At 40.2% G+C, this 22,043-nt stretch overlaps 2 protein-coding genes across 2 annotated transcripts; both read right to left on the reverse strand.

The window, feature by feature from the left end:
- Positions 1-2,562: 2,562 nt before the first annotated feature.
- LOC126797199 (uncharacterized) lies at positions 2,563-3,680 on the reverse strand. The gene is made up of 3 exons (XM_050523865.1): positions 3,355-3,680; positions 3,180-3,257; positions 2,563-2,854 (listed from the first exon to the last, which is right to left on the reverse strand). The coding sequence occupies exons 1-3, from the start codon at positions 3,678-3,680 to the stop codon at positions 2,563-2,565; spliced, it is 696 nt and encodes a 231-aa protein (XP_050379822.1).
- A 4,352-nt stretch (positions 3,681-8,032) lies between these two features.
- On the reverse strand, positions 8,033-21,491 carry LOC126797200 (E3 ubiquitin-protein ligase RSL1). Its single transcript, XM_050523866.1, has 4 exons — positions 20,798-21,491; positions 8,431-8,551; positions 8,204-8,293; positions 8,033-8,081 (listed from the first exon to the last, which is right to left on the reverse strand). The coding sequence occupies exons 1-4, from the start codon at positions 21,489-21,491 to the stop codon at positions 8,033-8,035; spliced, it is 954 nt and encodes a 317-aa protein (XP_050379823.1).
- Positions 21,492-22,043: the final 552 nt, after the last annotated feature.

The following is a 22,043-nucleotide window of genomic DNA, read 5'->3' on the forward strand; positions in this document are numbered from 1 at the left end:
TATATTTTACAACTTTTGGAGTATAATACAGTCGTCTCATTTCTATCATTCTATTTGAGTTATCGACTGTATTAATTCGCATGCTAGCTAGTTACAGACTTATAGCTGATGAAGACTCAACCGAGTCCTTTTTTTTGGTTTCATTCCCATCTTCAAGATCCCAACCAAAACTAACACATGCGGGACCTCTTGCGGTTGGAAAACACTAAGCATTTTGATTTTTGTGTGGTATGTATGGCTTTGAATTTGAACTCTATTGGTCTACTTCATTTAAGGTTTCCGGCGATATATGCTGATCTGGTATGTAAAAAGGAACATATAATTATATTTACATCTCTCCTGACCTGGAACAATATAGGGTTTGTTGCAGCTGTTGTACAAGTATTAATAATGTACATCGTTTAAGTTATACCCTCACACACACGCATGATCATGAAGACATAGAGAAACACATTGATCCAGTCTCTCCTCCAGTCGATTTAGCTGCACCAACTTATAAACCATCGAGAGAGCGAGAAATAAGAATTCGGAAGGTGCGAGCCCAATGTATATTGCCTACTCCACAAGACTGTTAAATTAAGCATGCATTTCAAGCTTAAAGTAAAAAAGATGGAAGCAAGTTGAGGTATGGGTTATATAATCGATCGATCCCCGGTCGGCCCCATGAGGCAGTGAAACTAACATGCAGACTCAGCTTTATCAACTGAGAGGGAAACAGAGGAAGGTGGAGACTGATTGAAGCCCGAAGTCGATCCTGAAAGGCAAGGTAGGGAGTAGGGACTCGTCGACGGACACAGTTCTGATGCAATTATTGAGGCCTTGAGGGAGCTTCATTATTAGTGGGGTAAGTGATCGTAAATTAAAGATCGATGGAGATGGAGATGGAATAGAACAAGCATTAAGGCACGATCAACCTTCTTTCTAGGTTAATCAAACCTGGCTTTTTCAAAGCTAAAGCCTTTTTGCCTGGTATTATCTCTAAGTTTTGACAAAGGAGGATTCATGTAAAGAAAAAGTTGGGATCATGATGCTTCGAAGGTTCTTATTAGACTCTTCCATGCCATACAACTGTACTTTGTTATGTTTTAAGCATCTACGGAAATTATATATTATACACTTAGGATGTGAATCCTAAACACCAATAATTAGCTTGTTCATATTCTCTATTCACGTACAAGAGGAAATTCAAAGGGTAATATTTCCTGGGGCCATAAGTGGAGACAGCGGACGAACAAATTATGTAGTCAAATGCAGATTTTTGAGGGACCCATATATATGTTGCTAAAGACTTGATACACTGTAGTCAGTTGTATATTAATGTAGAGGTGGGCATAAAAAACGGAAATCCCGATCCCGTCCCGAAATTCATAGGGACGGGACGGGACGGGACGAAGGTCTAAAAACATTCGTCCCGTCCCGATCTCATCCCGTTTCATAATGGTGGGATGGGACGTGGGACGAATAATTTCTATCCCGCTTCGTCCGTCCCGTCCCACCTTTAATGAAAACTTAAAATTTCTTATATATTTGTATGAAAATTAAACTAATTTATGTTCTTAATAACTCCAAAATTCTATCAACTCAAATAATAATGGTAAATTATAATATTTTGAACATAATATGCATTTTTTTTGTTAAAATTTTATTATTAAATGTTACTTTGTTAATGAAAAAGTAAAAATATAGGTTTTTATTTAACTTCATAGGAAGGTGGGATTTGTCCTGTCCCGTCCCGATCCCGTCCCGTCCCAACCGGGATTAATCCCGAGTGAGATGCATTCTTAAAAACCCTCGTCCCGTCCCGATCCCGTCCCGATTCAAAAGAGTGGGACAGGACGTGGGATGAGCCCCGTCCCGTCCCATCCCGTCCCGTGCCCACCCCTATATTAATGTACTCTCATCAGTCCTCACATTCGTGGGGTTTATGTGTTTCCAGGTTACTTGCTGCGTTTCGGGTTTCTGGCAGTAAAAGAGTTCAAAAGTTAGGTGAGCGGAAAATTTTTTCAACAAACATAGGAAAAAAGTTATATTTTTTTCATTTTTTTACTTAGATCTTGTTGGTTTAGTGGCTAATGAATTTGGGGAAGTGCATTTGTTATAAGAAGCTACCAAATTTTATTGTGTCAAACTCATAAGCCACTTGACACAATCATGCACGCCAGTGACGGATTCAGGAATTGGAATATGAGGGGACTTGAGTTTTTAAATTAAATAAATAAAAATATTATAATAAAAAATTTCAATGATGCAAGAAAACTCTATTGATTAGGAAAAAAAAATATGCACCTACATAATGAGTCTTACCTCTTAAATACAATACAAAGTATAAACTAACTAAATTTGACTCTACGGTTCGATAAATTTTCGAAATCCTCAATTACCACAACATTGTCAATAGAATCGGCGTATTCCTTCTTAATGTGAAGGACCATACAATCATCAAGAAACTCATCTTGCATCTTATTTCTGAGTCTATTCTTAATGATATTCATAGCTGAAAATGCTCTTCAATGGTTGCTGTAGACATTGGAATAGTCAAAACCAAACAAATCAATATGTGAATCATGTGATAAAATTCTGACTTCCTTGTTTGAACCAAGATGTGGCACAACTCGGCAATGGATTCCAATTTCTTGAACTTAGATCACTTCGCATATCCTTCTTATAATATGCACACTCTAATTCTAGAGTACACATTTCACCATCATCAAAATCTTCAAGATAAAACCTCTTAGCAAGATTGCAAACATCTTCAATTTTGAAGTACTTGAAGTCATCACGAGGATCCAAAGATGAACTAAGTGTAAGGAGTTCTGAAGCTTGCTCTGAGTATCTTCTATTCAACTCACTCAAACTGATAATCAATCAAGACATTGAACACATCTACATGATAATGGTGCTCAACTGTAATATCTTGACAACGACGACCTGTACCATTCTTATAACGAGCACTCATATCAGGAATTTCAAGATCATGTTTTTCACAAAAGGATTTCACATCTCTTACCAAATCATCCCACCCTATGTCTCTCATCTCCTAAAGAAGTGACTTTGTAACTCTTACAAAGTTCATTGCCCACACAAGATCAATAGACTTCCGCTGTAGTGTCTGACAAAGTAGTTCGGTAACTTTCATTATTTTGTTCATTAGAAACAAGCAAAACACAAAATCAAATGACCTCAAAACCTTGAGAATAGCTTCAGCTTGTCCTTCAACTCCTTTATCCATCATATCATTAAGAGTCTGTTTTGTCGAACTAAACAATTCAATTAGACTCTTAATAGAACGGAAATGTGAGCTCCACCGAGTGGTACTAGCTCGCTGCAAAGTACAAATTTGGTTAGCACCACTACCTGTTTGAAGTTCCCCACAAGCTACCAAATTTGAAGTTCCCCCAAAGTTCCTCCTTTCTTACGGCTCTCAATGCAGAATGCCGCTTAGTAGAAGCATCAACAAAATTCACAATTAAACCCAAGGTTATAAAGAATTGCCAAATCTCCTGCACCCCTTGAGCTGTAGCGTTCAATGTCAATTGCAAGCAGTGAGCATAACAGTGGACATAGTATGCATAAATACATTGTTCAAGAAACAATGCTTGCAATCCATTATAAATGCCTCTCTTATTACTAGCACCGTCATACCCTTGACCTCTCATGTTTCTCACTTGAAGATCGTACATGGTAAGTACTTTTTAGATCTCATTTTTAAGAGTTTGTGAGGTAGTATCAGAAACACTCACAATTTTAAAAAATCGTTCTCGAATCAGGCCTTGAGAATCAACAAATCTCAAAATAATGGTCATCTTCTCCTTAAGAGAAGTGTCTAATGCTTCATCAACAAGAAAACAATACTTAGAAAGCCCAACTTCTTCACGTATCTTGCTTCTCACTCTATGACTAAGGATATTTAAGAGTTGCTTTTGAATTGATGAACTAGTATACTTAGCATTTCCAGGAGCATTCCCCAGCACAACTCTCTCAATCTTAGGACTCATTCTTCCATAAGATTGAATAACTTCCTTAAAATATCCTTGGTTCAAGGAGCATTCAGATTCATCATGACCTCTAAAAGGAGCTCCTTGCTTAGCTAGAAATCTAACACTCTATTGAAGCCTTAAGCCTCAATCGATTATATTCCACATCCTTCAATGATCTTGTATGAATTACTGCTTCAATTCCCTTGGCCGGGTTTCTCAATGAATCCCATTTTTGCATTGCACCATGATGTGGAGAATTAATGCCTCCAACATGCTTTAACAACACATTATCACTATTGTAAACCTTCTTCCAATTTCTAAACCCATCAACGGTGAATGATTGATGCTTACTACCTTTGGTGTCAAAAAAAAAACATAGGAAACAATATACCTTATCCTTAACAATTGAATACTCAAGCCATACCAAATTTTTGTACCAAGCACTTTGAAACCTACGTTGTTGGCCTCCTTGTTCACTCAATGGAAACTCTAATTCAGGTTGAAATGGACCCAACAAACAATACTCTTTTCGAATCTTATCCCTATCCTTAAATTGATTTTGCCAAATAGGACAACGTAAATCAGGATCCATCTCAAGAGTATTAATATTACTTTCTGGCTTGGGAATGGAAGATATGGGTGGATCTACTGGATCATCAATATGTTGAGTGCACACAGAAGGCTCAGAAATGAGGTTTGAACTTGATGACACATTTTTTGTAAGCCATGAAGTGATAAATTTTGTTCTCTTCGGTAGAGGCTCAGACATTATAATTTAACTCCTATAAATCAAAACATAGATATTCATATATGAATCCAAATTATCCAATTATTGAAACACACTAAGTCACTAACAAGTAACAAATAACAAATCAACCACTGAACCACTCAACCAATACTTCTTAAAAGTATACATATAAATTATAATACTGCATTTTGTAAAGTAAACTTGAATTACTTGAATACAAGAACAGTTGTTTTACCTTGGAATTACAAGAAGACTGAAGACAACTGAAAAGGAAAAAAACACCATCCGACCGATATTAAGTCATTACTCCTCGTTGTAATGGACTAACTAATGGATCTCTGCCATTGAATGATTCAATGATATGATTGATATCTACAAATCATTCTATCTAGATTAGATATTTAGATTTCCCCCAAAAATTCTAACCTTAAAATCTGAATTGATTCAATTGATTGAATTGAAATTATGAAATACTTACATTGGATTGAGTATGATGACAAAGAGAATGAAGAACTCATAAGGATTTGATTTCCGATTCTTTTGAGAGCTAAGAATTAAAGAGAGAATTAAGAGTGAAGAAATGAGAACTAGCAGAGAGGCAGAGAGTGTGAGTTCGACAATCTCAAACCCCCCCCTTTATGTTTTTTTGTTTGAGAAATAATGGTTGGCTTCAGCTGGTTCACATGTATATATATATATTAGTAGTTTGAGTTACAGATACCCCCCTTTATGTTTTCCCCCGCCCCTTTATGTCCCCCGATTTATATTTTTTTGTTTGTGAAAGTTGGTTTCAGCTCCTTTATGTTTTTCCCCGCCCCTTTATGTCCCCCTCTCACTTTATGTTTTTTTGTTTATGAAAGTTGGCTTCAACTGGTTTTGTATATATATATATATATATATATATATATATATATATATATATATATAACCTGTTTTTTTTTTGCTCCAAGAATTTAGGAGGGACTTGAGTCCCCCCAAACTCTATACTGTATCCACGCCTGATGCACGCGTACGGAACTGATGGAATGAACCAATGTATTGGTTATTACCTATTGAATTTAAACAGAAAAGCAACAAACAATGAAATACCTCACAATTTTACCAAGTGGAGACTAGGTTTTCACCAAGCAGAAAAATAAAACTAAGTTGGTGCAATCAAAGTTTACCCAGTAGCCGCCGGGTGCGGTTCCTCTTAGATCCGCCTATGGTTTCTGGTCCTTTGGCTTACGAGGGCGCAACAGCAACAGGTCGACCTCATTAAAAAGGTTGAATGATTTGAATTAAAAATGAATTTGAAGCAGGATTAGGATATTTGGGCTCTAAGCCAATTTCTCTGGGTCCTAATTAAGCCCTACAAAATCATCTACGCCAAATTAGAAGATTCTAGCAAATAAATCATACGTAAAGAAAAGTAAAAGATCTTCGAACATTTTTTAAAATCCTTTATAAAGCATTACAATGTGTTTTCTCAATGTAATATGAAGCTACTAAGCTTTAGAAAATATATACGTTGAATAGAAAATAACAAAACACGACACCTATACTATATCATGAATCATACTCATATGTATTTTGTCACGTTGTTGTATATTGAGTTACTCTTGGGAGTGATACTTCGATAATACTTCCATAACCCAGCAGTTTTCAATTTTCACCAATATCTCGTGATATATATGTAAAGAGTAAAGACATATACCCATGCATACCCACAAATCCTCTCTCAAACATGCTCTTAGTAGCTAAACTTGTCAGCTTGAGCACCAAGAACTCTAAACAAACTATGAACATTGAAGGGAGGTATCTTAAGCTAAAATAAGGACCTCCTTACCTGAAAAGCCCCGTATATATATATATATATATATATATATATATAAATACGGATTTTCATTTTTGACCAACTGTTCGATTGAGTTTTCAGATCTCCACTGTCAAATATCTAGGTAATAACGTATAGATCATCTCCACAAAATTTCAGTCGATTCTATAACCGTTAAGGTACTCATAACTTCGATTTTCTACTCAAAATATGAACGGTTCAGGTTCGGCAAATTCAATACGTCCATTGTTTTTTATTAGTTTGATACCTTAACGATATTGAAATCGGTTGATATTTTGTGGAGATGATCTATACGTTATAACCTAGATATTGGACGGTGGAGATGTGAAAACTTGATCGAAAAGTTGGTCAAAAATGAAAATCCGTACCTTAAGCTAAGATAAGGACCTCCTTATGTGAAAAGCCTCATATATATATATATATATATATTTATATATATAGGGCTTCTTGGCTAAGGGTTTTAATACAGATTTCTATTTTTACACTCATTTTTGATCGAATTTCCTCATCTCCACAGTCCAATATCTAGATAATATTATGTAGATCATCTTTGTAAAATTTCAACTAATTTGATAGTCGTTAAGACCCTCAAAATTGTATTTCTGTCAAAAACATGAACGGTTCATATTTGACAGAATTTAGTCCGTCCATTTGTTTTTCGATTTTGAGGGCCTTAACGATAATCAAATTGACTGAAATTTTACATATTTACATAATATTATCTAGATACTAAATAGTAAAGATTAGGAAATTCGATCGAAATGTGGTGCAAAAATAGAAATCCGCACCAAAACCATTGGTGTGGACCTCCTTAGTCAAGAAAAAATATATATATATATTGTCTAATAATTATACATAAAATGCCCGGGATGCAATCACATTTTGGTCGATAGTTTATTCGTGACATCGCTGCTAAGCATCATCATTCATCGATGCTGGGGCTATGTTTTAAACCAGGGTCATCCATATAACATGCATGCATGCTTGGTCGCCCCTTTTTTTAATAACATGCGTGCATGCTTCAGTACGTTAGTTCAGTACGTACTTCCATATATAGGTAAGAGGCGAACAGCAGAGGACACAGGCGGCGAGAGTAGCGGTACCCGCCGAGTTGTGGTGAGAAGAGGAGATGATGGATCAAAGGCGTTTGGAGTTAGAGAGTTGCCCTGAGACGTTGCATAGGCTGAAGAGCGATGTGGAGAGGAGAGCTCAGCGCGCAGAAGATCATTATGAATCTTCCATGCAGCAATACGTCGCTAATTGATGGTAGAGTAACTAGAGTTGTCATGGGTAATTTACATGAACAATATATATGTAGTTGGATATATCATAGCCCTGACTCCTGACTTTGTACGTTACTCTTTCGTTATATTTGCGGTTTGCTTTTTCTCAAATTGAAAATTGTACAATGTTTTGTCCAATTTTTACTGTTGATTTGGTGTTCTATCATGGAGTTGTTATTGATGTCCTTTATGAGAAGTTGAACTGTTGAAGCACCCTCTTGGCCTCAACGCCATACCTTATCAAATCCTTGGTCAGTACTCATTAGTAATATAAGTATATAACCAACGATTAATTTTAATTAATAATTGAATCACCAAACGGGTCCAAGACAAAGAAGGTACTCTCATACTACAATACATGAATGACCCTTCAGTTTCCCAGTTTGCTCTACATCCACCACAACCACCCCAATTGCATCCACAGCCATAGCAAAATTCGAATCCACACCTATTAGAAAGAACAAATCAGAATATTACCGTTACATGCATGTTAAAAAAAACATGGATTTAATGGATTTAAATGCATGAACGTGATCATGTAACCAAAAATTTGCGGTAATAAAGGGATTGATATTTGATGCTAACCTGCAAGTAATGTGTAGGCAGCCATCAGTCTTTTCCAGATAGAACTTGCATCTTGGGCATCTCCTGATTCTCCTCCAGTGCTTCTGATTAGCAAGCTCCATTAACATAACATCTTCCCTCCCTCATTCATCCTTGTAGACACATGCAATTTAATGAAGTAAATTATCTTCGTTAAATAATTAAATCGACCAAGAGCCCGATAAAATTGCACATGTGGCCAAAAGTCAACAAAGTTGGTACAGATCCGAATAAAACTCGTATCAGCACATAAACGGATGATCGTAATCGAAGCTACGTGATTCCGAATTGCATCAGAAAATTGAATGTCATTGACGTTTCGAAATGAGAGGGAGAGGATTTTTCTAGACTTGGAGAAGAAGGAGAGAAATCACTTGAGCAAGAATCACTCTCGACAAATCCCGAAGTCTCTCAAGTCCACGAAGATCATCAAATCCACGAAGAATCGTCAAGCCACCAAATCGCTCATTCTTCGTCAAATCCAAATCCAACCTCAAGTCCACGAAGAATCATCAAGCGGCCAAATCGCTCGTTCTTCATCAAATCCAAATCCAAATCCAACCTCAAGTCCACGAAGAATCATCAAGCGGCCAAATCGCTCGTTCTTCATCAAATCCAAATCCAAATCCAACCTCAAGTCTACGAAGAATCATCAAGCGGCCAAATCGCTCGTTCTTCATCAAATCCAAATCCAACCTCAAGTCCACGAAGAATCATCAAGCGGCCAAATTGCTCGTTCTTCATCAAATCAAATCCAAATCAAACTCAAATCCTCAAGATCAAGTGCATGTCACCCTTGAGCCAAATCACATACGGAGATAGAATCAGAGGAATTCACCAAAAATTGTAACCTCGCGCTTGATATTCAATAAATTACATTTATTTGTACACGTGTCTGCATTCTTGTTTGGTTTTCAGATTATCGTTCTACAAATTGGCACGCCCAGTGGGACATTTTTGGCCTCTCATCTCATTCTCCGAAGAAATCTTTCATTTGTGCGATGGCTTCCAAGAACAACCAAGCCGTTCCACTGAAGAAATCCAAGTCCACAACCGCGAGGTCAAACGGAGAGGCCGAACCGGTGAAGAAATCCAAACAAACATCATCCAAATCAAAGAGTGAACCGATTGCCCTTGTCACCCGGAGCGTGGCTAGAGCTCAACACACGACGTTCATGACACTTGCTAGTAAGCCTCGTCAACCAGTCATCACCTTGGAGAGCTTGGGAGAAATAGAGCATGCCTTTCAAAGCGGGAAGAAGCAACTGTCAAAGAAGAAGGAGCCAAGTGGGAGCCAAGTGAGCAATCTCTTCTACCCATTCATGGTGATGGCCCTATCCTAGAAGACGTTTTCTCTGATGACGAATCAAGCACGGCATCATACCATGGAAGTCCCAAAGAAGATGGCGATAACTTTCATTCTATGACACATGAATCCTCTTCTGACAATGCGTAGGTCTTGGTGACGGGGACATCCACAGTCGAGGAGCAACTCTCCAATCTGTTGGAGATGGTTGAAAAGCTCACCTGAACGGTTGAAGAAAAGGACGTGTAAATCGCTGAGCTTTATAGCAGGTTGGAAGATCACAATGATGAGAACTCCACCAAAGGATCGTCTGGTAGGAGGAAAGTAAATGAAAAGGGAGAAACATCCAAGAACGATGGCGACTCGCTTGGTTCCTTAGTACTCCAGCAATTACAGGACATCATCACCAACTCAATTCGGGCTCAATATGGAGGTCATTCTCGTGACTCCATCACTTACTCCAAACCTTACATGAAGAGGATCGACAACTTAAGGATGCCACCGGGGTATCAGCCACCAAATTTCCAACAATTTGAAGGTAAAGGAAACCCAAAGCAACATGTTGCTCACTTCGTGGAGACTTGCAGTAACGCCGGGACAGAAGGCGATCACCTTGTCAAGCAGTTTGTTCGCTCGTTGAAGGGAAATGCCTTCAAGTGGTATAGAGACTTAGAGCCGGAGTATGTTGATAGTTGGGACCAAATGGAGTGCGAGTTCCTTAATCGATTCTATAGTACAAGGCGGACGGTGAGCATGATGGAGCTAACTAACACGAAGCAACGGAAGGATAAATCCGCGATCGGCTACATCAATAGATGGCGCTCACTTAGCCTTGATTGCAAGGATCGACTGTCAGAGGTGTCATCCATTGAAATGTGCATCCAAGGCATGCACTTTGATTTGTTATACATCTTGCAAGGAATCAAGCCTCGTTCTTTCGAAGAGTTGGCTACTCGAGCCCACGACATGGAGCTAAGCTTGGCAAGTCATAAGGGAAAGAATGAAACCCTGGTCGACCAACGAAAAGACAAAGCCTTTGGAAGCAGATTTGCCAAGGTTGTGAAGAAGCCTTCCAAAGAATCAATGGTCATCAATACTGCACCAGTTAAGATTTCTACGCGGGATAAGAAAGAGTTCAATAAGGTGGAACCTCCTCGAACCTACGATAGGAGTAAACGCACGTTAAAGGAGATGGAGCGAAAGACGTACCCGTTCCCAGACTCTGATGTGGCGGGCATGTTAGAGGATCTGCTCGAAAACAAGATCATAGAGCTTCCGGAGTGCAAACGTCCAGAAGAAATGCATCGAGTCAACGATCCGAAGTATTGCAAATATCATCGCCTCGTTAGTGACCCTATAAATAAGTGTTTCGTTCTCAAGGATTTGATAATGAACCTCGCCAAGCAAGGGAAGATTGAGCTGGACGTTGATGACATTGCTGAAGTCAATTGCACTACCGTAACATTCGGGTCGTTCGAGCCGGTTCCACTCCCTTTTCACCCGATGAAAGCACCGTTCTGTTTCACAAATGAGGCGTACGAACATAAGAAGACCAAAGAAGTTAAAGAATGTCCTGCTTCCACACCTATCATTCAAGTTGCCTCTAATGCCGATGATGAAGGATGGATATTGGTCACCCGAAGAAGAACTCGCAAAGGTATGATGTTAAATTCACCGATTGCCTAACCAAGTCATAAGAAATCACCTCTACGACGGGTGGAGAACGGACGAGGACGTTTTGAGACGAAAGTTGTTCCATATTTGTGGAAGCCTCTTCGCCGGAACTTGTCAAAAGAACACTTACCGACAAAACAACCGAATGTCACTTCAATGGCCACAAGTTGTGAAGTTAGCTCCAAAGAAGACGAGAAGCCTGAAGCAAGAGAAACAGGTGCAAGTCAAGTGTTAAAGAAGAATGAGGTGTTGAAACAATTGGAGAGTCTACCTTTCCAACTTAGCCTCTCTGACCTGATGCAATTGCCAAAATCAACGAGATGTGCACTTCTGGAGTTGCTTATCGACGTAGGAAAACACTCCACAAGCATGAAGGAATGTGGCCTGTGTGATGCATATTGTGATACCATTCACTTCACGGATGATGACCTCTAATTGGGCTCTAAGCCACATAATCGGCCTCTTTTTGTGACAGGGTACATGCGAGAGCGGAAGTTGAATCGCATGCTCATAGACGGAGGGTCAGCACTAAATATCATGCCCAAGTCAACCATGTCTCAACTCGGCATCAACGTTGATGAGCTGTCAAGGAGTCGTCTCATGATCCAAGGTTTCAACCAAGGAGGACAAAGAGCGATAGGGATGATCAGGCTAAACATGGACATTGGAGAGCTAAAATCAAACACCTTGTTCCATGTCATCGATGCCAAGACCTCGTACAACTTGTTGTTGGGACGACCATGGGTACATGAAAATGGCATCGTGCCATCCACTTTGCACCAATGATTCAAGTTCTATCGCGGAGGTGTGAAAACCGTGGTTGGAGATACCAAACCTTTCACAGAAGCCGAATCGTACTTTGCGGATTCTAAATTCTACAAAGATGAGGAGTCAATGAAAGAAGTCATTCCGGTCGGAGTATCATCCACGGGGAAAGCCACTAAAGTTAGGGAGAATGATGCCAAATCAAAAGACATTGAGCTTCATGGTGAAGTGTCGCAAAAAGTCTCATCTGAAGTGGCAACATCGTCTGGAGAAAGAAAAGCCAGCCATGCCTTTCCGGTCCTTCGCTATGTTCCGAAGTCTAGACGAAGGGAGGGGGAATCTCCATTTGCAGGGACAAAGTCACAAGAGTGTCCACGAAAATTAGAAGAGGATGATGTGAAATTGTTGAAGGAGGAGTCAACATTGCCATTAATAAATGTGAGCAACCAAAATCCCACGAAGCAGCCATTAAAGGGGTTTGTCAAACCAAGTCAAGGTAAGACGGAACATGGATCGCTGCCCAAGAAAAGAACAAGTGAAGGGTTCGATCCTAACACATACAAGCTGTTAGAAAAGGCCGGATACGACTTTGGTTCATCAAGCAAAAAGGACAACCAGATCGCAGCAAGGATAGCGCATGAGCTCGATGAGTCACAAAAGAAGTTAAGAGAGCAAGGGGCAATAGTTGATTCTTCTAAAGCTGGTCTCGGTTTCACTTCAAGCAAGCCAATTAGAATTTCAGGAAGGAGGAGGGCGGAGCGAGCCAATGTGCAACATATCAGTGTCGAGGTAGTTGAAGAGAAGAGTCAAGAGGTTCAGTCGACCCCTCGCATTTCGTCGTTCGATCGCATTCGTCCAAATTACCGAAGAGCAACATCTGAACGCATTGAAGGATCAATCACAAGGGTGTCAGTTCTAGACCGTGTGAACATGACAACAAGTAGAGGTTCAGTCTTCAATCGCATCGGTAGTACAACCACTCGGCATTCCGTATTCAATAGGATGTCAAGTTCAGAAAAAGATAAGAAAAAGTCAAACCTCATTCCGCGAAAGCCTGCGTTGGAAAGGATCCAAGCACCTGAGGAACGACAGATATGCAAGCGGAAGACAACTTGTAGTCGAGCGAAGAGCAAAGAAATCCGAAGTCTTATCCCGTCACGAATGAAGAGGCATTGTGTGTTGGAAGTGGATTCTACAGATCAACTCAAAGTGAAGCAACATACCATCATATTCACTGGCCAAAAAGGAGATAACAACACCAGCAACCTTGATAATGACGGTGAGGATGAAATTGTCGAAACCTCTTATCATGTCACGGTGGCAGAAACAGATGCCGTAGAGGAAGACGATCACGAAGATTTTGAAATTGAAGTAGACGAAGCTCCTCCAGAACTTGAAGACGGGGGGCAAGCCACTATGGATGAACTTAAGGAGATTAACTTGGGAACAGAGGAAGACCCAAGACCTATTTTTGTGAGTGCGTCTTTAAGTTCTGAAGAAGAAAAAGAACATCTTGATCTGTTGCTCGAATACAAAGATGTATTTGCTTGGACGTATAAAGAAATACCCGGCCTAGATCCAAAGGTAGCAGTTCATCGACTTGCTGTCAAACTAGAGGCTCAGCCGACTAAGCAAACACAAAGACGCTTTCGAACAGAACTTATTCCTCAAATTGAAGCAGAAGTTGATAAGTTGATTGCTGCGGGCTTCATTAGAGAGGTTCAGTATCCCAAGTGGATCGCAAACATTGTTCCTGTCAAGAAAAAGAACGGACAAATCCGCGTTTGTGTAGATTTTCGTGACCTAAATAAGGCATGTCCAAAAGATGATTTCCCTCTACCAATCATAGAGCTCATGGTGGATGCGACAACCGGGCATGAGGTTTTGTCATTCATGGACGGATCACCAGGTTACAATCAGATAAGGATGGCCTTAGAGGATGAGGAACTCACTGCATTTTGAACTCCCAAAGGAATTTATTGCTATAAGGTCATGCCATTCGGGTTAAAAAATGCCGGTGCAACGTACCAACGCGCTATGCAGAAAATTTTCGGTGACATGCTGCACAAGTATGTAGAATGCTATGTTGATGATTTGGTTGTCAAAACAAAGAAAAGAAGTGATCACCTGCAAGATCTACGAAGAGTGTTCGACAGGTTACGCAAGTACCAGTTAAAAATGAATCATTTGAAATGTGCATTCGGCGTCAGTTCTGGAAAATTTCTTGGATTCATCGTGAAGCACCGAGGCATCGAGGTAGACCAATCCAAAATTAAAGCCATCCAGGAAATGCCAGAGCCAAGAAATTTACGCGAGTTGAAAAGCCTCTAAGGACGACTTGCCTTCATCAGACGGTTCATATCGAACCTGGCGGGCCGCTGCCAACCATACAGTCGACTCATGAAGAAAGATGTTCCATTTGTATGGGATGCAGCTTGTCGCAATGCCTTTGAGAGCATAAAGAAATACTTGGCGAATCCTCCGGTGTTGGGTGCACCAATCACCGGGAAGCCTCTTATCCTTTACATCGCGGCTCAAGAGAGATCACTTGGGGCCCTTCTTGCCCAAGAAAATGAAGTCAAAAAGGAGAAAGCTTTGTACTACTTAAGTCGGACTCTCACTGGACCTGAGCTAAATTATCCGCCGATAGAGAAGATGTGTCTTGCACTCGTCTTCGTCAATCAAAAGTTGAGGCATTACATGCAAGCTTACACAATACACTTGGTGGCGCAAGCCGATCCAGTTAAGTTCATATTATCTAAAACAGTTCTAACCGGGCGCATGGCTAAGTGGGTATTATTATTAAACCAATACGACATCGTATATGTGCCCGCTAAAGAAGTGAAAGGACAAGCGCTGGCTGACTTTTTGGCAGACCACCCTATTCCAGCGGATTGGGAAATCTCATATGAATTCCCGGATGAGGAAGTCTTCCTTGCACAGGTCCTCCCTACTTGGAAGATGTTTTTCGATGGCTCATCTAGGGCAGACGGAGCAGGGGCTGGAGTTATCTTTGTCTCTCCACAAAAGCAGATATTGCCTTATTCTTTCACTCTTGGGGAATTGTGCTCCAACAATGTCGCAGAGTACCAAGGCTTGATCATGGGATTGCGAACAGCGTTAGAAATTGAAATCCAAAGTCTCGAAGTGTATGGAGACTCGAAGTTGGTAATTGATCAACTGCTCACTAATTACGAGGTCAAGAAGGAAGATTTGGTACCTTATTTCCAACTCGCCACACAACTCTTGAAGGGCTTTGATAATGTTACACTCATACATGTGCCACGGAAAGAAAATCAAATGGCAGACGCATTGGCAAACTTGGCGGCGACCTTGGCATTATCTAGAGACGAAATTTTGGACTTCCAATTTGCCAAAGGTGGGTCGTGACAACAAAACCTTCACTCCAGTGTGCCAGTTCTCATGTAGTGTCAGTTCACACCATTGACGTTGAAGACTGGAGGCATCCTTTTATCGACTATCTTGAGCACAACAAGCTTCCCGAAGATTCAAAGCAAAGGTGGAGTATCAAGCGACGAGCACCGCGCTTCCTCTACTACAAAGAAACTTTATATCGGAGGTCGTTTGACGAAGTACTCCTTCGATGCTTGGGAAAAGATGAAGCGGTCAAAGCCATGGTTCATTCTGGAGTGTGTGGAGCACATCAGTCAGGACCAAAGTTACATTTCCAAGTAAGACGACTAGGGTATTATTGGCCTGCCATGGTCAAGGATTGTATGGAGTATGCACAAAAATGCCAAGCTTGTCAGTTTCATGCCAACTTCATTCATCAGCCACCTGAGCCGTTGCATCCGACAATTGCTTCGCACCCGTTCGATGTCTGGGGAATGGATGCAATCGGACCCATCACTCTGAAATCATCGGCTGGTCATATGTACATTCTGGCAGCCATGGATTCCTTCTCAAAGTGGGTAGAAGAGATACCGCTGAAAGAAATAAAGAAAGAAAATGTTGTGGACTTCATTACTGGAAGCATTATACAACGCTATGGTATACCGCGATGCATCATCACAGACAACGCCAAGTACTTCTAGAATACCGCAACAGAAAATTTGAGCAAGAAATTTCACTTCAGGCTTCACTTCTCTTCGATTTATAACGCTCCGGCAAATGGATTGGCAGAAGCATTCAATAAAACGCTATGTAACATTTTGAAGAAAACTGTGGCGGAAGACGGTTTGAGAATCGGTCCCATCAACGGCAAGTTCTTGAAGAAGTATTATGCTTGAAAACAAAAGAAAATGCTCCATGTCCGCACGAGCCTAAACTGCACAAGACACCAAAAAAAAAACAAAGTACGCTCCAAGTCTGCACGAGCCTAAACTGCATAAGACACAGAAAAAAAAAACGCTCCACGCCTACATGAGCTTAAACTGCACAAGGCACCCAAAAAAAAAACTTTGAACTACGTGATGACTTGATTCCTTCTTTAGAAGGATACGTAGGCATCTTGAGAAAAACAATCTTAAGTTCAGTCACATAAAAAAAAGGGTTTGATTGAAAAAAGAAGAAGAAGAAGAGATAAGCAAATCCGGATCATTCAAGTCAGTTGTCACACCCAGGTCAAACCCTTGAAGCTGCTTCGACGTTCTTCAAAACTGGCTCGAATCTCTTGGATTTGGCACTTCTTCTTTGACTTGAAGTTGCTCCGAAGTTCTTCAAAACTAGCTCGAATCTCTCGGATTTAACATTTCTTCTTTGACTTGAAGCTGCTCCGATGTTCTTCAAAACTGGCTCGAATCTCTCGGATTTGACACTTCTTCTTTGACTTGAAACTGCTCCGATGTTCTTCAAAACTGGCTCGAATCTCTCGGATTTGGCACTTCTTCTTTGAATTGAAGCTGCTCCGATATTCTTCAAAACTAGCTCCAATCTCTCGGATTTGACACTTCTTCTTTGACTTGAAGCTGCTCTGATGTTCTTCAAAACTGGCTCGAATCCCTCGGATTTGGCACTTCTTCTTTGACTTGAAGCTGCTCCGACGTTCTTCAAAACTAGCTCGAATCTCTCGGATTTGGCACTTATTCTTTGACTTGAAGCTGCTCTGACGTTCTTCAAAACTGGCTCGAATCTCTCGGACTTAGCACTTCTTATTTGACTTGAAGTTGTTCCGACGTTCTTCAAAACTAGCTCGAATCTCTCGGATTTAGTACTTCTTATTTGACTTGAAGCTGTTTCGACGTTCTTCAAAACTAGCTCGAATCTCTCGAATTTGGCACTTCTTCTTTGACTTGAAGCTGCTCCGACGTTCTTCAAAACTGGCTCGAATCTCTCGGATTTGGCACTTCTTATTTGACTTGAAGCTGCTCCGATGTTCTTCAAAACTAGCTCGAATCTCTCGGATTTGGCACTTATTCTTTGACTTGAAGCTGCTACGACGTTCTTCAAAACTGGCTCGAATCTCTCGGATTTGGCACTTCTTATTTGACTTGAATCTGCTCCGACGTTATACAAATCTTCTGTTTTAGATCAACAAGTCTTGCATCGTGAAGAAAACCCTTGAAAGCCGTCATGGTGAATGTGATGCGTAAAGCGTAACACGCTTTTGTTGACTGTTGTCAAGTCTATGAAATGAGAGCAGTCAAGCGATTAGGTCGTTTACGTTCTTCAAACTCTTAAAAGCCGCCATGGTGAATGTGATGCGTAAAGCCTAACACGCTTTTATTAACTGCTGTCAAGTCTATGAAATTAGAGTAATCAAGCGATTAGATCGTTTACGTTCTTCAAATCCGTCAGAAATCAACGCATAGTAGTCAAATGGCTAGATTGACCGTGACTCTTAGATTGTTGTCAAAATCCTACAAAAAAAGGTCAAAGTCAGAAAAAAAAAAGGTCAGACAAAAAAATGGTCAAAAATCAGACCAAAAAAGAGAGAGTCAAATAAATCGGTCAATGACCACAAAAAAAAGATCAAATGCTGGAGCCGAGCCAAGCCGAGAGAGTCAGGTGTCGAGCCGATTACGAGCCGGAGTCGAGCCGATCGGGAGCCTACCTTCGCATGTGCTAATTTCCTTTCTTTTCACATTGATGGCCGACATTTCCTCTTCTTTCTTTTCCCTCTCTTCTTCTTTTTCTTTTCTCTCTCCTTTTCTCTCTCTGTTCCCTCTCTCCTCTGCATCTTCTTTCTTTTCCCTCTTTCTTCTTTTTATTTTCTCTCTCTTCCTCCGCATCTTCCTCTTCTTTTTCTTTTCCCTCTCCTTTTCTCTCTCTTTTCCCTCTCTCCCTCCGCATCTTCTTCCTTTTCTTCTTCTTTTCCTCTCTCTTTTCTCTCTCTCCCTCGGCAAAATCAGTCATCTTATTTTCAAAATCTAAAGGAGAGATGGTGTTCTTTGATCCGCCATTTGTCACACCAATCACCCTTCTTAATACTACAAAATCCAGCACCTGGAATCCATTGCTTTGCTTTGCTTGTACTGACTGGGCTGAAATGGAGAGAAGCTTCGGGAAGGTTGTCAATGCCAGCGACAGAGACGAAGAGCTTTCTCTTTTTATGGAGATGCGGGGCTGTGACAAGGACAAAAACAAATTTAAAAAATAAAAAGGCAACTTTCTGCTCTTTCTGACCAAGACCGCCGGCGACGAGTTTGATGCTGCTCCTCCACTACGGCAACGACCAGGAGCAGGACGTCCTCTCCTGCCTCAAGTTCTTCGACCGGCCGCCAGCACAGCTAACGCCACACACGCACTACCTTCAACGCCATCTTCAAGATCCTCTCACGCACCAAGCTCATGTCCCTGATGCACGACTTCCTCGGCCTTGATTTGGACATCGTCGGATATCACGTGCTCTTGAATGCCCTGGTGGAGGAGAAGTGCTTCGACGTCGTCCATGTCGTTGCTCAACATATTTCGAGCCACGGATTCGAGAGTGACATCACGCATAACATCATGGTCAAGTGGCTGTGTGGGGAGAAGCTGCTGGATGAGGCGGAGGCGTATTTGAGGAGAGCTGTGATGGAAGGGAGTGGCGATGGCTCTGCACTTGGGATCCTTATTCGCGCGGCTGTGTCAGCAGGAGAAATTCGACGATGCTGCTAAGTTGAAAATGGTGGTCCTCTTTATAGAAATGGTGGTCAAGTTGAAAATGAATATGGTTCATATTTAAGTAATAAAGCGTATCTTCATCAGTCTCGGTGGCTAGAAAGCATCTCGGGGATGAAGCAATTTTGTATATTATGGATGGAGGAAAAGCATTGAGATGTGCTTTCTCTTTTTGAACGTGCTTGGGAGAATGACTGTCTGGTGAAGTTGAAAAATAGCATGTGATTGTGTGGGTTGTGGAATCTCTAAAGCACATTCCAATGTTTCCAACACAAAAGAAATCAATTTTAATTAAACAAAGGGCATTATCATCTACTAGTAATTCCACTAAAGTTTTCTTGTCGGCAAGAAGATGATATTTGAAGAAGAAAATCATGAAATTGCAAGCTTTTAAGTCTTGTAAAGAAAAGTCATCTAATACTCGAGTCAAGAAAAATGATTATTGCTACAAAATTTACGGAGGCTCGAAAGCTAGCTCCACAAATTCTCTAAATCAAAGTGCATACTTCAAGCTGCGCTTCCGACACGTGACGACGACATGTCTGTATCACGACTTGAAATGGGGGCATTTGTAGACACATGAAATTTAATGAAGTAAATTATCTTCGTTAAATAATTAAATCGACCAAGAGCCCGATAAAATTGCACACGTGGCCAAAAGTCAACAAAGTTGGTACAGATCCGAATAAAACTCGTATCAGCACATAAACGGATGATCGTAATCGAAGCTACGTGATTCCGAATTGCATCAGAAAATTGAATGTCATTGACGATTCGAAATGGTAATCAGACATTTGATTAAATTAATAAATTTCTTAACGGTCATAATTAAATCAATTATTTTCTGTTTAATTTAGTTATGAGAATAACTAATTTTAAATTAATCAGAAAATACATATTGGTTTAATTATACAATTAAAGAATTTATTATTATTTTAGTGTCATTAAAATATTCTATAAAATAGAAACCTTGACACTATAAATACCCCCTTCAACATGAAGAGAGGGAGATGATTTTTCTAGACTTGGAGAAGAAGGAGAGAAATCACTTGAGCAAGAATCACTCTCGACAAATCCCGAAGTCTCTCAAGTCCACGAAGATCATCAAATCCACGAAGAATCGTCAAGCCACCAAATCGCTCGTTTTTCGTCAAATCCAAATCCAACCTCAAGTCCACGAAAAATCATCAAGCGGCCAAATCGCTCGTTCTTCATCAAATCCAAATCCAAATCCAACCTCAAGTCCACGAAGAATCATCAAGCGGCCAAATCGCTCGTTCTTCATCAAATCCAAATCCAAATCCAACCTCAAGTCCACGAAGAATCATCAAGCGGCTAAATCGCTCGTTCTTCATCAAATCAAATCCAAATCAAACTCAAATCCTCAAGATCAAGTGCATGTCACCCTTGAGCCAAATCACATACGGAGATAGAATCAGAGGAGTTCACCAAAAATTGTAACCCCGCGCTTGATATTCAATAAATTACATTTATTTGTACACGTGTCTGCATTCTTGTTTGGTTTTCAGATTATCGTTCTACAATCCTTACTCAACTTCTGAAACTGGCTACAGTCAATCTCTGCATGCCACACAACCCTGCACTGAGCACAGAAGAGTCTCCGGCAGTTGGGCCACTCCGAAGCAGTCACAACTTCCCCTCCATCATCCAAAAGCATTGTCGAGCAGTCCTTGATGAAAGGGCAGTAAAAATTCTGTGAACCCAAAACCAAGGACTCACAAAGCGCATCTTCCCATCTTTCAAACACTTGCTGATGGATTAATGACCTACATGACTGTGGCTCCAATACCCCTTTGCATTTCATATCAGGACACTTCACCATTGAGATGTTCTCCTGAATCTTGGTCCCAACATACCTTCCAATGCAATCGGTGCAAAATGAGTGTTTGCAGCCGTTGTTCGTGAACTTTTCTTCATTTGATTTCACATCCATACAGATCATGCAGAAACTTCCAGAACCAGAAGATTGTCCTGTAAGTATTTCAACGGGTGTTTCCATCTCAACTTGGTCAATACCATTTGGGACTTTAGATAAGATTGCGGAGGACATGAGGGCCTCTTGAAGCTGTAACTCTTGGGCATATATCTCATCGGAGATGCGAAATACTTCTTGGTCAGCATATAGAGCTGAGAAATAGAAGTCATCAACCAAATGATTATCATCACAAGTGTTAGGATGAGAGCTGCTTGATGATGCTCCATGACCTCCATCCATTTTCTTTATTCAGAAGGGCAATTGGCCTTTGTTGAGTTGAGCCTTTTTGGTTTGACGTTTGCTTCACTTATTTGTATGCATGTAAGGGTTCTTGAAGAGTCTCAATTTTGTTTGGTGCAATGTATTGGTCCTATCATGGCAGGCATTAGTCATTAATGGATTAATGATCGAGTCTCTGGCAGTTGAAATGCTTCCTCAATTTCCTAAAAGATTTGTACCATGTTTATGCTCATTAAGATAGTTACACCTCTACCAAAACAGCATTTTTAAAAGCTTCTCCATATTTCCTCTAAAATAGAAAAGTAAACTTCAAAATTTCCAAAAAATTTATGCTCCAACTCCAACAGCTTATTTAATTTACAAATTTTACATTTATTACTTCAATTAAATATTATGTTTTCTTATTTATCATAACCATAATATATTTCATAATTTCATTTTGTTGACTTGAAATATTTATTGCATATTTTTTATTGGTTGTAATCTAAATTTTAAGTTATTGAAGAAAATGCAAGCATTTAATATTTAGTTATGTAAATTTTTGGCAAATGC

Source organism: Argentina anserina, chromosome 6, assembly GCF_933775445.1.
Source record: "Argentina anserina chromosome 6, drPotAnse1.1, whole genome shotgun sequence".
NCBI lineage: Eukaryota > Viridiplantae > Streptophyta > Magnoliopsida > Rosales > Rosaceae > Argentina > Argentina anserina.

Bases quoted from the DNA above. Each gene is read 5' to 3' on its own strand.
- LOC126797199 (XM_050523865.1), bottom strand. From the start codon at position 3,680: ATGTACGATCTTCAAGTGAGAAACATGAGAGGTCAAGGGTATGACGGT. The intron at 3,258-3,354 runs GTAGTGGTGCTA...TGAATTGTTTAG, and splicing joins TTGTGGGGAACTTCAAACAG to TTCGACAAAACAGACTCTTA. The intron at 2,855-3,179 runs GTCATTTGATTT...ATTGATTATCAG, and splicing joins GCTATTCTCAAGGTTTTGAG to TTTGAGTGAGTTGAATAGAA.
- LOC126797200 (XM_050523866.1), bottom strand. From the start codon at position 21,491: ATGGATGGAGGTCATGGAGCATCATCAAGCAGCTCTCATCCTAACACT. The intron at 8,552-20,797 runs GTAGAACGATAA...AGGATGAATGAG, and splicing joins TCAGAAGTTGAGTAAGGATT to GGAGGGAAGATGTTATGTTA. The intron at 8,082-8,203 runs GTATTGTAGTAT...GGATTTGATAAG, and splicing joins GAAACTGAAGGGTCATTCAT to GTATGGCGTTGAGGCCAAGA.